The 17,957-nt window shown below is 36.9% G+C and overlaps 1 protein-coding gene across 1 annotated transcript in view; it reads right to left on the bottom strand.

Annotated features, from left to right (window-relative positions):
* Window positions 1-17,957, bottom strand: part of DISC1 (DISC1 scaffold protein) — a 167,036-nt gene that overhangs the window by 14,358 nt on the left and 134,721 nt on the right. Inside the window, exon 11 of the mRNA XM_032214918.1 lies at window positions 15,654-15,927. Within this exon, the coding sequence (XP_032070809.1) occupies window positions 15,654-15,927 (274 nt within the window). The remainder of the gene's footprint in view (window positions 1-15,653; window positions 15,928-17,957) is intronic.

Here is a 17,957-nt window from a genome sequence, read left to right as displayed (position 1 = left end):
GGTAGGAAAAGCTTTCAGCTGAAGGTTATAAATGCACATTTATTCAGTGAAAGTAGTGAAAATAAGAAACTCCCATCTAATTTCCTCTCTGAGGACTTCACCCGAGTAGAACCATCATAATTCAAACCAGGCAATGTTTTATTTCTTTTAAGTGTAGAAATTAAGCTGCAATTCCAGTGTTGATTTATGGAGTGCTTCAGCTGAATCTAACCAAACAACACCACTATATATGGCTATAGATCAGTCTCCCACTTCAATCACAGTAGAGACAGCCAACACTGATTTAAAAATGTTACTTGCTATAAACAAAATTAGACATTGTGAAAGTTGTGACCTTTTGAATGTTTGCTATCTACATATCTTCTCTCCCCCAGCTGAATCACAATACTTGAGCATACTGTTTAAATCTCAGATTATACAAGAGTATATAACCTGTATTCAAATTTCTGCTATCTATGCACTTTTTTGGATGATTTGAGCAACTGGGTGTGTCTTTACTATGAATATATCTACTTTGATCTTTCTTGCTTGCATATTTGCTAAACCAGGTAGAGTTTCTCTCACATGTCATCCAAACCAAAGATCATGACTTGTTGCTCATTTACAATGAGCATTTACAATTTTATAATTTTAAATCAGGGCTTTTTCTCACTCATGAATGCTGGCTTCTTTTGAAATTGCTAATCAGGTCCTCTGAATAAAACTGCGTCCCATTCATGTTATTTTATTTATTTTAAAAATGGTGCTAGCAACAAGGAACAAAGTGGGTACAAAGAAGCTACATGTATAAATGCATAATTTATATAATCATCTTCTATTCTTGATCAAGCATTTTGTGCAAATTCAGCCATTACAGCTCCAATAAGAACTGACAGGAATATAAAATATGGTTCATCTACATTCCTTGGAAGAAAAATATGACATATAAGCAACTAAAAATAAAATAAAAATAAAAATGTGTATACTGAAACTGTTATTTTAAATGTAATTAGAAACAAAAAGTAGGCATATTAGGAAAAATGATATAAAGATAGATACACACATACAAACCTGGTTTTTTAAGAAATGCAATTCAAAATATAATGTATAATTAACTATGGCCCTTGTCCAGAATGTGGGACTTGGGGGATTATCCCACATTCCTCCTGAATATCACTTTTTCTCATCTGCACCCTCTCTTTCTCTCTTTCCCTTATAATAGTCATTTTGTCTATAAATAGAAGTTAGATGGGTCAGAGGGAAAAGTCACAAGTCCAGATTAACAGTAGGAATCCTACTCTTGGTACAACCCACCCCACCCCATGCAAATTAAAATTTAAACTTTTTCTGCCCGAATTTCATTTTTTTTAAATAACTGAAGATAATCTCATTTTTAATAAGAATCATTATTTTATTTATATAAAAATTTTGACAGATTTAACCAAAGAAATTAATATTCCAAGGTGGCTACAAAATAGAGAAGAGCTCAAATGAAAAGGTAATCATTTGTCTTTATGTCATCCCCATCAGTCATTCTCTTTAAAAACAACATAAAACCTTTTCACTTTAATTTCAAAAATAGATAACTAAAGTGCCTCTCAGTGAGTCCTATGCTTATTAATGTCACTGCTAAAATTTTTATCTACCTGATCTACTAATTATATATAAAAGCTAGTGACACTGAAACTATTTTAAATATTTCCCAGGTGGAATTCTGCTACCCAGTCAGTGTGTGTACAAAAAATTTCCTTGTTGGCATATTAGCCAAATGGCACTCTAAAATTGGCAAGTATATCTACTGTTACAAGCAAATAGCTTTCATTCTGGAAGCTCCTTTAGTCTCTTCTGTTAATTAAAAATAATATTTTTAAACTGAACATTCTGAGGAAGTAAAACTCTGCTTCCATGAAGGAGGCCAATATACTATAATAATGCTGCTTTTATGAGAATGATAGGTTTTCAGGCCTTCAAGATCTTACAATATTTGGTTGGTTGGTTGGTTGGTTGGTTGGTTGGTTGGTTGGTTGGTTGGTTGGTTGGTTGAATGCCCATCTCACTGCGAGATGGCAGGAAAACTTTGTTAATAGCAAAAGTAAGTTGTTAAGGGCTTTTCACAAGATAGTGGACTTTTTATTCCAGACCAGCTGGCTCCAGGTTACAGTTTAACTAGTCCTAATCCTGAAGGTCATTTAATGGGAGAGTAGGTAGAATGGGAGAAAATGACACTAGTTTAGGATGGATGCCGAGTTCAGAAACATATACCAGTACATATAAGAATCTGGGGGAAGGGAGGGAGGGAGAACAGAGGGATGAAAGAAAGAAAGAGAGTGAGAGAGAGAGAAAGAAAGAAAGAAAGAAAGAAAGAAAGAAAGAAAGAAAGAAAGAAAGGAGAGAGGGGAGAGGGGGGGAAGGAAGGATGGATGGACAGACGGACATTTGAAGTAGCAAACCAAGAAGATCCTCTTCATCCCCCATCTGACAGACACTTGTGAGCAAGAGGTAAAGGGGCAAGAGACTTTGGGCAAAAGAGGATGCCAGCAAAATATGGAGACCATACAATCAGGAAGGAAAAGATGTCTAGGAAAGATAAGAATGCTGAAGTGAAATGTTCCAAATGGAATCAAATGAGGTTAAATGAAGATAGAAATAATGTTTTGAAACTGCCTAGAAACAATATTCTAGAATGAGAGAAACATTTTTAGAGAGAGAATGACAAAGAAGAACACAGCCGTACACTGACAGAGAAATGTGAAATGAGATCAAGCAGATTTGAGAAACGGTCAAGTATTACAAGATCAGATAATTGAGAGAGTAAGAGAAATCCAAGAAGTTGTTTCACAGACTAAAAGAAGGTCTGTCTATTAAAGGCTAATAAGTGTGCCAGAGCACAATTCTTCAGAAGTATCTTTACAATGAGCAAGAAACTACTGTACCAAAGGAACTGATATTTCTAATGGTGATACTAGTTGTGAAAGCTGAGCACAGATAGCAAAGGAAAGATTTCTTCAAATTATGCATCTGAAAAAAGGTTTCTATGAGTACAAGTGAATATAATAAAAACCAATGAATCTGATCTGGAGCAGATAAAAGCTAACTGCTCCTTTGATCAGCAAGAAATTCAAATTTGGGGGAAAACTGATACAAGCAGATAATGAACTAGGAAAAATCATTGTGTTTGACAATGTTAAAAAATAGGAAAGAGGGAAGACAACAAATAATGTTGATACATAGTGTAATGGCTCCTCTCCTAACTTGAGAAAGTAAAGACTCTTGAAACTGATTATTTCAAAAGGAACCTTTAATCAAGCAGGATGGAAACCATTAGAAGCAAAGCAGCATCTGAAAACCTTTAGGCCATTCAAATGGGATTAAGCTGATAATGACCCCTCCCCTTTGTCCAAATGCAGATTCTGACCAATACATAAGTGTGGAGATGCTTCCTTAACTCTTCTGCCCTGGGAGTCAATAAAGCACCGTTCCCATGGCTATCTCTAGTTAGACATCAAAGTTATATATCCCAAATGGCTACCATAAGCATCCCTCCACAGATGTTGGGACCTTCAGTCTCCCGGTGACAGGAAAGCAGTTAAAAAGTTGTAAAACTCAGTTGTTTCAGGTGTAGCTAATGATTTAACTCCGAGGGTCCCCTCCTCCCAATTGAATGGTAGTATCAATTTTAGGGATCTGACACAAAGCTTCAAATAAATTATTGGTCATATTGCTTAAGATAGGTCAAGATACTAAGCATTCATCCGGTCCTTACAATGTATGTTTTAGATGCAATGTCTAGACTCTAGAACTTTACAAATACAACTGAAAATATGGATCAGATATGTAGACGATACTTTCACCATTAATAAAAAAGGACCAATTAGAGAACACCCATAGAACCACCAATAACATTTTTAAAGGAATCCAGTTTAATAGATAAGAAAACAAACCTCACTAAATCAGCCATCAATAGACACACAGACATTAACAACATCTATAGATTATACCAACTATCACCCAGCCCAAAAAGGAAAGAAAAAAAACCCAAGTACCACTCCACCACCAATCAGCACCCAGTTCAGCATAGATAAATTCCAAGCTTCACATCAGATCAACAGTCAAGTAAACAATACCCCCATCAAGAAACTATCAAAGAAGCCAACAGCAAACAGCCCAAACAAAGAATCTCTAAGATCACTCCCACTAATACTGACAGGCAAAGCACTAGAATATAAACTGACAGCAAACTGCAGTCCTTACCAGCACTGATGTTGTTACCTAGTTTAGGTAATGAAATATTGGCAAGAAAACAAACAAGCTCCGAAAGTACCAACAACCCGTCATGACAATTCTGAGCTACAAATATTCTGCTTTATGGAATTTTCTACTTATAAGATACAGGCTTATTTGTCTTGTTTAATTGCTGATATCATGTTGAATTCTTCAAGTGGGGAGTAGGGATTTTCTTATATGATCAAAACAGAGAACCTCTAAGTCAGTGATGGCGAACCTTTTTTGGCTCGCGTGCCACAAGCGGTGGGAGCGCAGGGGGGTCTTGCATGGGCATGCCACATCCATAATGCTATGCGCTTGATCCCAGCATGTATGCACACACAATCAGCGCTTCCCCCCCCCCATTTTTGGTGTGTTTTTTTCACCCTCCCTAGGCTCCAGAGGCTTTATAGAAGCCTGGGGAAAGTGAAAATAGCCTCCCCTGCCCCAACTCCAGAGGCCCTCTGGAGGCTTCAGGAGCTTTCCTTAAGCCTCTGGAGTGCGACAAACCGGCCCTAAGGACAAACCAGAAGTTCAGGAACGTGGGGCTGTTTTTAGTCCTACGGACCCTTCAGGGGCCTTCAGGAGGCTTCCCTAAAGGCTCTGGAGGACAAAAAACGACCCTACAAGCAAACTTCCAATTTGTCTGTAGGGCCGTTTTTCGTCCTCCGGAGCCTTTAGGGAAGCCTCCTGAAGGCCCCTGAAGGCTGAAGAGGACGAAAAACGGCCCCATGGACAAACCGGAAGTTTGTTCCTGAATTTCTGATTTGCCCGTAGGACCGGTTTTCTGCACTCCGGAGGCTTCAAGGAAGCCTCCAGAGGGAAAAAATGGCCTCAAAAGAAGGCCGAAGTCAGCTGGCCAGTGCGTGCATGTGCTCTGGCCAGCTGACAGGGCAAGCCTCGCATGCCCTGACAAATGGCTTGGCGTGCTACTTGTGGCACGTTTGCCATAGGTTCACCATCATGGCTGTAAGCTAACCAAACTACTGAAAAAATACTAACTAGACTTCAAACCTATTAGGTTTAAAATTTTCTAGGGGGAAGCAGCTTTTTCATAGCTCATTCAAGAAATTATTCATAAATATATGGCATTGTATACCAAGAAAAGGGGACACGGTGACTCAGTGGCTAAATTGTTTAAATCCTTAATGCTGCGTAATGGAGTGAGCTCCCGTTACTTGTCCCAGCTTCTGCCAACCTAGCAGTTCGAAAGTAAAAATGCAAGTAAAAAAATAGAGATCACCTTTGGTGGGAAGGTAACAGTGTTCCGTGCGCCTTCGGCATTTAGTCATGTCGGCCACATGACCACAGAGTCATCTTCAGGCAGTGCTGGCTCTTCAGCTTTAAAACTGAGATGAGCACCACCCACTAGAGTCGGGAACAACTAGCACATACGGTATGTGTGAGGGGAACTTTTACCTTTTTATGCCAAGAAAAATCTTATAACTCTTCATATCTATATAAATCCTTTATTTACTGAACAAGGATTGAAGTGCTCTAGCACTTTAACAAACAATAAACATTGTTTGTTCATGTTGTGGTTTATAAATTTTATGTTAAGAAAAACATTTTTAATGTAAGAAGCCTCTGCAAGAAAAGTTAAGCGGATTTCCTATTTATGATGAAATTTATTTGTGTCTGTTCAATGTCACACATATTCCAGTATGACAGTCCAGTTTGTTTTCTGATGGCACTTCACAGGTTCCTTTAGGATTTTGAGCACCCCTACTGCTTTTGATAAGCAACACAAGTGGGCTGCAAGTTTACTTCCTGGAGACCATATGCTATATCTCCTGGTGTCTAAGACAGCCCCTGTTCTCTTGGCAACTGATACTGCTAATGGCTGGACATTATCTATGAATAATAATTATTTTTCTAGAGACAGTGTTTCCATTAAGCGGAGAAGAGATTCTATGCTTCTCTTATAATTCAACAAATTCAGACATATTGATCCTCGCATGCCTTGGTCCTCTTACTTTAATTTGTCTAGTATAATTTAATTACTTTTACCCTGGATATTTTACTCCTTATATTACACCTTTTCACAATGAGAACACATGAGCTTATTTCAGTATGAGTAGACTATCAAGAATAAAAACAAAAGTGCTCTCATCCTATCACTGAACAAACATTTTATTGATTCTAAGAAAATGTCATTTCATGCTGACCTTCCTGTGTATACATGCCCATGGACTCAGTGAAGAAAATATTTTTTTCTAGTTGAGAAATTACTAATAGTAATAGAGAGTCTTAGTATTTATGAATGTAGGTAACAAGCATTTATTTACACTGAAGTTAGGGAATTTAAGCTGTATGAGAGTATTTATGAATGTAACAGGGGAGGGAAATGTCCAAATATGCCCCTTGTAGCTTAATATGGCTTTCTGGGCCATTAAAATTATTTAACAAAGTCATTGAAGAATAAAACTATTTAACAAAATAGTAATTAGCAATAAAATCATTTTATCACAGCTATTAACATCAGCAGCAACCGTACCATCCTACTTTAGCAAGAAAAATACATGATACTCTACTAGAGATGTAAAATATTACACTTTTTAACAACCACCAAAAAAACATTTCTCACAATCGAGGAAAATGTTCCTGGTTGATCTTTATATACAACTAGGATCATAGGTTCAAAGAGTACCAAAAAAGCTGAATACCAAATGATTTTTTCCCCATAAGGAATAATGTAGTGAGCCATAAGACAACTGACACCAATAAGTTCTAGCTTGTGCGCTGAGTACCAAACAAATGATAAGTACCAGGACAAAATTTTTGCAGTCAAAATGCATTGAGTACTAAATTCAATGAGTTTCAAAGCAGTTGAGTACCAAGGCACCACTGCGTAGGATTTTTTTTCTCTTCCTCTCAGTAAAGAAGGCAAAACATAGCCTCTCAATACAATTCTTTTTACTGTAAATAAAGAACTTGATTAATTTAAACATAGAAGTACAAGCTTTCTTAAAGACTTTGCCCTTCATATACCGTATATCAAATCCCAGATCTAGAGGCTGTATTAATCTATAGAAATCTTCTATAGTCTGGTGACAACAGCACAACAGTTAGTTAAAAGTAGCTAACTATTGCAATACACAATGCAGCATTCTCTACAGAGCGGAATCAAAGCCACAAAAATCCTTTAGAGATTCTAGGCCTATTTAAGGACATCGCTTTTATCATCTTTTTTTAATATAAATTTTATTAAAAGTTTTAAAGTGAACATAAAACTAACACAAACTAATGCAGACTAAAAACAACAAAGAAAGAGAAAGAAAAAAAGTGCAAAGAAAAAGGATAAAAGAAAAAGAAGCTAATTTTTCTGGATGCAAACACATGCTTTAATGCAGAAGATTTTAAAAACTAAAGCACAGTTGAAACCAGAAGTTCGTCTTTGGGGACTAATGGATTAGCAGTAAGAAAAAAAGATGTGGAACTTTGTTTCATGACAACTGCAACAAGATTATTACACGCTCAAAAGCTTTGACACTGCCCACAATGAAGGAATGATTGGTGAAGATGATGGAACTTGCAGAGCTGGTTAAATTAACTTCTTTGATTAGAAAAAAGACATCTACATTTAGGGTTGATTGGAAATACTTTATAGACTTTTTGCATGAAATGGCAAAAAAAATGCACTTAGGACTTGTGGTTTTGATGGTGGGATAATAGAAATGGCGAGCTTCTTTTTCTATGATTTTTTTTGTAATCATAGAATGAGAAATAGCTTTCTAATCATACTTGTATTTGCTGCAAAGGAAATTGGAAGCTATCTCTTTCTTCTCAGGGATGAAAACTGAATATTCATCCAGAAACATACTATACAGCACAGTAATTCAGTTATTACCCCTTTTGCCTGTCTCCTCCTGTCCCCTGCATAGCTTTTGGCTTTACTTGCTGCCTCAAATTACCAGAAAACATTTTCGTAAAATGTGCTTAATATTAACAATGAAGAGGGCAGGCAAATCAATGATCGTCATATTAATATTTGTACATATTTGCAAAAAAGGTCAATTCTCTTTATGTGCCCTCAAATTCAGTAAAAGGTTAAAGTAAAATAGCCTAAAGTTACAAATCCCATCAAAGATGCAACAGCATTGATAATACTGGTGTCAGGATAATGTTCTGTTTTGTGGTCACTCAAATATTGTATAAATTTCCTACATTATAAAGAGTAGATTATTTCTTGCTTTTCCTGCCTTTTTTGTAGCATAAGATTGAAGGAAACTGTGTAACATAGGTTTTACAGCCTAAAGGAACTTCTTTTCACTTAGTGAAGTGGGAATTGTTAAATAATCATTATATTTTTCATTAAACTAATATCAACAAAATGGACTTTTGGAGTATATCTTAATGTGAAAAGAAATTTGGTTATAAAATGTTTTATTTACTTAAAAAAATAGTTACCAGTATTTTTTTTAAAAAAAATAATAAAATGGTAACAGTACCTTCCATTTTGGTTCTCTCCTCTATTTTTATTCTGTATTGCAAAATGCCAAAAATGATTGCCAATGGGTCACATTAATGCTGCATAATGTGGGAGGGACATTTTCTCATTTCCACAGAAATCCTGTGGAGGATTCGTTTTAGTAAGTCTTCATATTTTCTGATTTTAAAGTTCTTGGAAAAGCACTATTCCCAGTACAGTATGTCCTTCCTTTCCTTGGGCAAATATTTCTTTTCATTTTTTTTCAGCTTCTCAGTTTTGCAAATCTGCAAAGCATAAATAGAATGAGAGAGACGGAAACTGGCTCACCTTAGGGGAAAAAAATCAAATCCCCAGCATCAATTCTCCAACCTTCATAATTAGCAGTTGCTAGCAATCAAAACAGAATAAAAATATGCTGCTAGATTCTAATTATAATTCCAAATTAGTTGGAGATTCCTTTTGGCAAAGTTTTCATTTCACATATCTATGAATTTCCATGTATTTTTTTGGCACAAATGCACATATTTGTAATTTTACCTAATATACAGTTTTTGCCAGCAATTTCCCTTAATGCAAAAACTTTGGTGCACTATTTACATGCATTATTTGTAGGTATATATGCGTGTAAGATTTCTCTAATATTTATTTTTATTTTATTTTTAATTGACAAATGGTATTGCAGTTTGACTACCTATAAAGTCGCAATTAAGTATGATTTATTTTTCCATTATTTCAAAAATGTAAAATTGTCTAAGTTTCTGTACAAACACAAACTAAACAATTTGTCTCCTAATCCTTCTCTAACACTGTATATCTGCAAAAGCAGTGACTACAACATTTAAAACATTCTTAAAGGTGCTCTACAGTTTTCTACAGGTGTTTTCAGAAAGTACTTATATGTAAAATCACAAGAATATGGTCAAGTTTGTATCACCTTCTCGCATTATTACATGGACATTTACATGGCATTTATTCTCATGGACATGCTCCATTAGATTCCTTGGGGATTTCTTGGACAACATTGTTAAGGATAGGCGATAATAGTGAAAAAGAGTCAAAACATTTCTCATTAGACAGTAAAATATTTAGACAAAAATGAATATTTAATGGGCATGGAATCATGTTCATTTGCAAATTCCTGGAATCATCCTTTTAATGAGAAAGTCAAACAGAATATCAAGGACTTTCACAAGGGGAATAGTTAATTATCTAATCATAAAGCGCCTGATTTTAGGGTATCAGTTCAAGGAGGTGGGGAAATCTTACAATGTTCTCAACATGTAAGATGAATTCCCAAAACAAAATAAACTGATGCATCCACTTTGGACAGCTCCCGTCATGTATATATGCTCCTCAAAATAAGCATGATATGGAAAAAGATCAGGTTCCACTGAACAAATGTTAAGGTGGAAAATGTGTAATATATACATCCTTCTATGTACATTTTTGATCTTTAGTTAAAGAAACATGCCCAGCTTTTTTCATTTGATAGCAATTGAAGCACTTGGAAAGGTTAAAATCCCCCAGCATGACTTCTCCAGTCCCTGCAATTAGTAAGTGTTAACTATACACAGAAATATGTACTCTGCAGGAGATCCTGACTGCAGATTTCCACCACCTGTCTAATTAGATTTCTGGGATCCAAATACATGCATATAATTTTTTATTACCTAAGAATGGTAAAGTTATCACATCATATTATGAAGATAGAAACTAAGCACCTTGAAATGATGTCAGCAATATAATTATTCTCAGTAATAAAGCTATGGAACAAAGCTATTTAGGTCAAACCTGAAGCGAATTATTTCTGAGAAGCTTTTCCGAAAGATTCCAGCCTCCTCTACACAGAAGACAATCTTAAAGACAGAAAATACTCTGAACCAACTTCCTGAAATGAACTTTTCTGAGGTCCATATTTTCCCAAAGTAATTTGTAATTTCATCATTTCTGAGTGGACGATCCTTTTCTCTAGAAAGGAATGAGGGACAAAGCACACCACATAAGAACCAGACATGTATCTCTGGTCTTAGAGGGTTTGTTGCAGGAGTTCATACTTTCAAATTGATTTGGAAGATGCGCTTTGGGACATATAATCCTAAAAATGTCAGCCTGCTTTCATTGATATAGTTTAGGAGAAAGATGCTGTGCTTGCACCTGTAGGAAGTCTTCAATACCGGTTTTGAATAATTTAAAAAAGGCCAATTGTTCTTCTTGAATGAGAAAGAAACATATTAGCTGGGTCACACATAATCTAAGCTAGAATGAATGAGTTTTCATATACTAGGTCCTAAGCAAAATGCATTACAGCTTTATACTACAGTATTAAGGCCATTCTGAACATTTCTACTTAGTATTACAAAATCAGACACTTTATTTTGTATTCAGTACTGATCTGCTTCTTCTCTAGCTCAATTTACCAGGAATTTTGGACCACAAAAACTTCCTTGGAAACCCAATTACTGTTATCTTCTCCTGTTTTTTATTCCCAGAATGCTTGCAATGCATTCCAGTAGGCACTTTTTATTTTATTTATTCATCAAGGACCAGGGTATGATTAGGATGCTAGGCTGGAGGTTAGCATTAAGGACCCTAGTGTTGCCCTTGGGCGGGTTAAGTTCCCATCATTCACCCCAGCTTCTGCCGGAGACATGAAAGGAACTTCCAACTGGGCATCCCCCAGGCAATAGTGATGTCACTGACTAATCCTTTCAACACAGATGTGCCTCAATGTTTCCAAAATTAGTGTGATATGATATTTATTCATCATATTGATATAGCTGCCCATCTCATAAAATGTGACTCTGGTTGGTGCACAATAAAGAAATTAAAAAACAATAATATAGAAAACAATCAACCATTAAAAATGTTAATGCAATTTTTAAAAGACAAGGAGAAAGCTATAGTTCTTAACAATAATAGAGCTTCTTCCACAATTCTTCATTCCCCTGGAACCCAAATTGATGACACAGCTAAGTCTAAAAGGATTTGCAAAATGCTAACAGAGATTGAGCATGATGTTCCATAAGGCAGGTGCTATGCAGAAAAGATGTGCTACCTCTTCTGCTAGATCCAGGGGTGGGATTCTGCCAGTCTGGACCAGTTTGGACGAACCGGTAGTTCTGACAATCAGCTGGGAGCAAACTGGTTCGCTCCGGTGATCAGATGGGCCCACCCGCCTGCTCTCTTTCCTTACCTTTACCTTCTCAATTGATTCACGCAGCAGAGTGAATTGCCATACTTCTGTTGTGTTACTCCCCCCAAGTAACATGGAAACTAAACTGCTGCATGCATCAGGTGCATGCACGCACGCAATGCGCATGATCACCAAACTGGTTGTTAAATCGGTAGGATCCCGCACTGGCTAGATTTGATGGGCCAGGCAGATGGCGTGTGTGTGTGTGTGTGTGTGTGTGTGTGTGTGTATCTTCTTTTGAGAGTAGGCAACAGAATTTCATTTTTAATGTGGGCCAGTATGCTCACAGTAAAAAAAAAAATGACAGTAAAGGTTATCTCATCTCCTCTTCTTATTTCATCCCATCTCATCTTATTTCTGCAGTTTGCAGAAGTTTCTGGATGCTCTTCAAGGATAGCCCATGTAGAGCATATTACAACAGTCCATCTGGGAGGTGATCAGGGCATGAGTGACCATGGGCACAGTTTATCAATCTAGGAACTGGTGTTATTGGAGCACAACCCAAAACTGTACAAAGGTGCTGCCAGCCACAACTGCCACCTGCTCTTCAAGCAGGAGTCACAAATCTAGAAGAACTCCCAAGTTGCACACCAGATCTGTTTAAGGCAGTGTATCCTGATTGACAATCATAGCAGGCCATATCAACAGCTTCAATTAATAGGTGAAAATGCCCCATGTGCATCTTATAGAATCAGGGCTCCATTTGTGAAAGGTGATTTCTAGTCTTGCTTATTGGAATTACCATACAGCAGACAGAAAATATGAAACCATCTCTATTGTACCATATAAATATGTGTGAGAAAAGGAAGTCAACAACCTCCCTGTACAGAGGGTGACACCATTAAAAGAATATTTGAAGACTGGTTGGATAGCCTTTCCTGCCCGCTCAGAGGCTGAGAACTGTTATGGCTACTTTTGCCATAAAACAGGGGTGTCAAATTGGTGGCCTCCAGGCCAGATGTGTCACACATAGGCCACGCCCATCCCAGCTCCACGAACGGGAAAACATTGTGAAATGTCATGTGACGGAAATGTGACCTGGTGAGTTTGACATCCGTGCCATAAAAGAACAAAGATATAGTTCTTAGCCCTGTGTTTGGGGACTTTTTTCTTAAGGGAAGTCCAATAAAATTGCCAAACTCTGTTTTGCTGAAAGGCTGCAATTTGCCTTCTACTTGTAATTTAATTCAGAACTAAATTTATCAGGCCAATGAGAAATTCTTAATGTATTTGTGGCTTGCCTTCTCATAAATTTCAAATAATCACTAATATGTAATGAGACACCATTATATAAGTCAGAGTTGATTTGCTTTAGCTATATGCATAGTTGATTAAGTATTCATTTAATTTTGGGAAAGACAGTAGGTTACCAGTAACAAGTAGCTTTGAAGATTAGCTTTGGTAAAATAAATTACCTCCCAAAATAATTCAGAACTTTTCACCCATATTATTGAGTAAAATAATTATAGCTGAAGGAAGACTTAAAAAAAAGAAAAGTCTTATGATGCACTGAAAATATTGAGTACATTTTTTTCAACCTTAACACCCATGACTTCTGGTTCTCTCTATTCTCCTCAGTCTGAGGCAGCTAAGAGCTAACACTTTTTCATCCTTTTCAATAAACGATAAATGCACAACAATGTCAGATCCATCCAAAGACTCACTTTATCAGGAAGAGAGGAAAGGTAAGGGGAGAGGAGAAGAGAGAAAAGGAGAGGGAAAGAAGAAAGGAGAGGAAGATAGGGAGGGATAGAAAGAGTAGGAGAGAAGGTATGATGGGGAAGAAGAGGAGAGAAGTAGGGGAGAGGAAGGGAAAGAAGAAAAGGGAAAGGAGAGAGGGAACAAAGAAAGTAGAGAAGGAGGGAGGAAGGGAAAAAAGGAAAGAAAAATAGGGTTGTGGTAAAATAAAATAGGTGTATGGGATGTAAGCAAAGCAATCCTGATTATATATTTTAATTTTTATATGGAAAAATGAATGTTCAAAATTGTTAATACACAATGTGAATGATAACTATGAGAATGTATACCTGTAAATGTATGTATGAGATTAAAAATTAAAAAAAACTTTTTATAAAAAAAAACAAAGACTCACTTTCTCAAACTTATAGTTTTCATTTTGAGAGGAACAGCCTGGAGCCACCAACAGCACTTTCAAAACACTCCAGCCAAAGGACTGTTCTGCAGATAATCTCTCCCCAATAAGGTCTTCTTTGAAAGACCAGATCAAACCTACCGTTAGACATCTCAATCTGTACCTTCGAGCCAACCCTGATGCCTGAATTCTAACCTTCGGATAGAAGGTTCCTCCATGTATAGAACACTCAAGGACATGGACTATGACATTAATAGATAAATTAACAACTGATTTGAAAAGTATTAAAATGACTGAATAATGTGGACGTTTTCTGATGAAGTTCTTTTTTTTTTTCTAATATAGTATGTCAATAGGCACTTTTCTTCTTTGGCTTTTTCCATTGCCCAGGAAACATTTTGAAAAAGACTGTGGCTGGTGAGAGTGGTTACTTTTTCCTCTGAATCAGTAATATATAAAAAACATTGATATACGGAGGTTTCTATCTTAACCACTGTAAAATAAATCCCTGTGATTGAATTTAAATGGATACTGAGTAGCTCCCTTGTTATATTCTAGCTTTGATATATACCCTGGATATTTGTGTGGAAAAGGTTTCTAGTTTTTAGGTTTTAAAAAAAACTTAGACATTGTCCTTCTGAAGGAGAAAGACCTTGAAAGAATAAAACAGAACTGGCACCTTCACTATTAAAGGCGCAGATGCAGCCCTCTGATTTTGCTCTTGTTAGACGTACGCTTTTATTCCAAGCAAGTTCAAGATTCAAAAAATAATGATGTAGTTTAGCCAGGAGTCAGAATGCGTAGAGGAAACAGGGTATTTCGCAGAAGAATGCGTACTTTCATTTTAGAAATAAACAGTCCTTTTGTGATACAAGCCAAAATACTTGCAAATTTTTAATTGGCTCATAAATAAGCTTGGGCTACTTCAAGCCAGCCTTGCTTTCTTCTTCTCTTCTTCTCCACTGCCCGCCCCCAATTTATCAGTAGCAAAAAGTGGCATGAAAAGGTGGTTCATGTCTTGGCCAAATTAGAGCTTGAGGCTTGCCAATAAGAAACTTCAGAGCACAAAGATTCAATTATAGATTAAATTTGCCAGGAATTTGGAGTGGAGGGAGCAACTGGGAAACTCTTCAGTGGAAGAAAAGGGAAGACTGCAGGAGAGTTGACTACACGGAAGGTTGAACATAATGGCTGGTAGGGAAACATCCGGAATGGCCCTCAAGTATCTCATACTGATTCTGAACTGAGAGTTGTTTAGGTTATCTTGATGCTGTCAACTGAAAGGATAACATGAACTACAAAGCAAGAGAGAGAGAGAGAGAGAGAGAGAGAGAGAGAGAGAGAGAGAGAGAGAGAGAGAGAGAGAGAGAGAGAGAGAGAGAGAGAGAGAGAGAGAGAGAGAGAGATATCACACAAAGAAACAACCTCCTACTTGAGATAACACACTACATGCACAGTGGGCATATGCCAATAGGATGTTATTACGGGTATTATGATAATCAATGAAAGTCAACATACGGTAAATGCATCAAGCATCCCTTTCTCACTTCATCATCTGATTCTAATAAATAATTCACTTTTATACTAGGCTGGCTTGCTTGTAGGCCAAAATGGAACAAGCCTCATCAAAACTGAAAAGAATGGCTGCTGGAAACAAACTGGAAAACAAAACAAATAGAGAAAAAAATTGATACCTCTTTCAGTTTGCAGGGCATACTTTGGTGTTTCTTCCCAATAAGGGGGTGTCGAAAAGATTTTTGCTTGGAGCTATTAACTGAAAAGCAATTTGACTGTTCCCACTTTGAGGTTAAAAAGGCATCTTCCATATCCTTTGTTTCCTCAGTCTGGCTCTCTTCTCCCTCCGAAACATAAGAGCCATTTTTGTTGAGCAGAAACCCATGGATCAACAGCTGACAGGCCTGTAAGTCAACTTCACATACTCTTTCTAAAAGATGGCTTCTTCCACAGCTGAAAGAAAAGGCAACATAAAAATCAATAATTTGATTAGATAAAAAAGCTCATGTCTCATATAAAATGTCAGGATTCTCTGGGTTTCTTTTAGGGCATTTTGTTTTTACCATTTTAAAAACAGTTCTAATAAAGAATTCAGTAGATGTGTTCCCATGTCAGTTTATTATATTTTTACCCCATCTTTATTACTTTATAAATAACTCAAAGAGACAAATATATCTAACACTCCTTCCTCTTCCTGTGTTCCCCACAACTACAACCTGGTGAAATGAGGAGTGGCTCTATGACAATTCACAATGGCCGACTCAGCACAGCAAACTCACCATGACTACCTTGCCATGGGACAACTTACTGCAGGGCAAGAGTTACACTAATTTCAAAGAGATGGAACAGAATCATTAAAGCAGTGTTTCTCAATCTTGGCAACTTGAAGATGCCTGTACTTCAACTCCCAGAATTCCCCAGCCAGCAAATGCTGGTTGGGGAATTCTGGGAGTTGAAGTCCATACATCTTCAAGTTGCCAAGGTTGAGAAACACTGCATTAAAGGAAGGATACAAAAGGAAGGACAAAAGGAAACATAAATGACAGAACTTAAAATATTATTTATTTAATTTAAATAATTAAATTGAATTGTTAAATTGCCCCATGGTGAATTGGCCATGGTGTATTGTTCCACAGTGAGTTGGCGGTGGCAAGTTGGCCAGAACGAATTGGCCCGTTCCAGATTCTGGGCTGAGAGAAAGTGCCTTGCCCAAAGTCTCCCGGTCTAAACAAAATTGTTTGTTTAGAATAATAGCTACTTATTTCAGTATGGATTCTGGTGAATTTGATTACTATCAAGGAGCTTGTTTAACATCAAGGGGAACCTGCAGTGAGGTGCATATTCATTTAAGAAGGGATGGTCAAGCTTGTACTTCATCCTATTCTGCAGCTCTTTCAAGAAATCACAACATTCAGTTTGGCTTCATTCAAACTATATACTATCTATACAGTGACCAGGATCAAGGCTACCATGGGAGCTTCAGAAAAGTATGAAAGCATTCATTTTCAAGAGTAAAACTACTACAAAGCATGAGTCAAGTCTTTTTGATAGGAAGAAATAAGTAAACACCGGAATCCATCTTAGATATGCAGGATGTAATATAATGCCACAGTCCTCTAAAGAAGCCGGTGAGAAGAATGACCCAGTTATTTTGATTACAAAAGAATTAAGGACACATAAGAGTACATAGCAATTCCAGCTAAATCTTGTTAAAATAACATAACCTAGTTTCTCAAATGAGCAAATGACAAATAGAAATAATTTTGAAGCTAAGGAAGAATGTAATTATATGGAAGTATCAACTTCAATTTGTTTAAAATTTGCACACAGTAAGGCTAAATTCTTTATTACATTTGGTATCTTTTCTGCAGAGTATATATAAATGAAATTTCCTCATTAGGAAAGCATGCAACTGAACTATTTAGGGTATGACTATCTACATGTAAGAGTATCTGTAATTCAGACAGGTTCAAATGTAGGTAAGAGTTGGATTTAAGAAATAAACTTTTTATTTGTTTAATTTTCCCAGCAATCCATGCTACAACCCTCATGCAACCTGATGCTATATGTAGTCCTCAACTTATGATGGGATTCCTCCTCCTTGAAACCAGTGGTCCTCTCTGTCCAGAATGTGAGTTTGCTGTATTCAAAAGAATGACCCTCATCTTTCACATGCCTATGGACTGCTACATCCAGTCCTGATGAGTTTGTTCTCCTGTATTTGGGAAGTGGTTGTTTTGTTTCCCTAAGGAAAAAAACCAAGAAAGTCCAATTGCCTTTGGAAAAAGCATGGGACAACCATGACCTGGATGATTGAAAATTTCCATAGATAGTGAGGTTCATGGTACTGAAGCTTGCTTGCTCTAGAAATCTATTGCTGTGTTCAGCAAGACTGGAAGCACCTGAAATGAGGATTTTGGTTGACTAAAAAAACTGTTGAACCTCAAAGCAAAGGGATTCTGCCACCCTAGCAATTGGCTTGC

This window comes from Thamnophis elegans, chromosome 4 (genome assembly GCF_009769535.1).
Source record: "Thamnophis elegans isolate rThaEle1 chromosome 4, rThaEle1.pri, whole genome shotgun sequence".
NCBI lineage: Eukaryota > Metazoa > Chordata > Lepidosauria > Squamata > Colubridae > Thamnophis > Thamnophis elegans.
The sequence above is the reverse complement of the archived record's forward strand: the minus strand, read 5'-3'. Positions and strand labels throughout refer to the sequence as shown.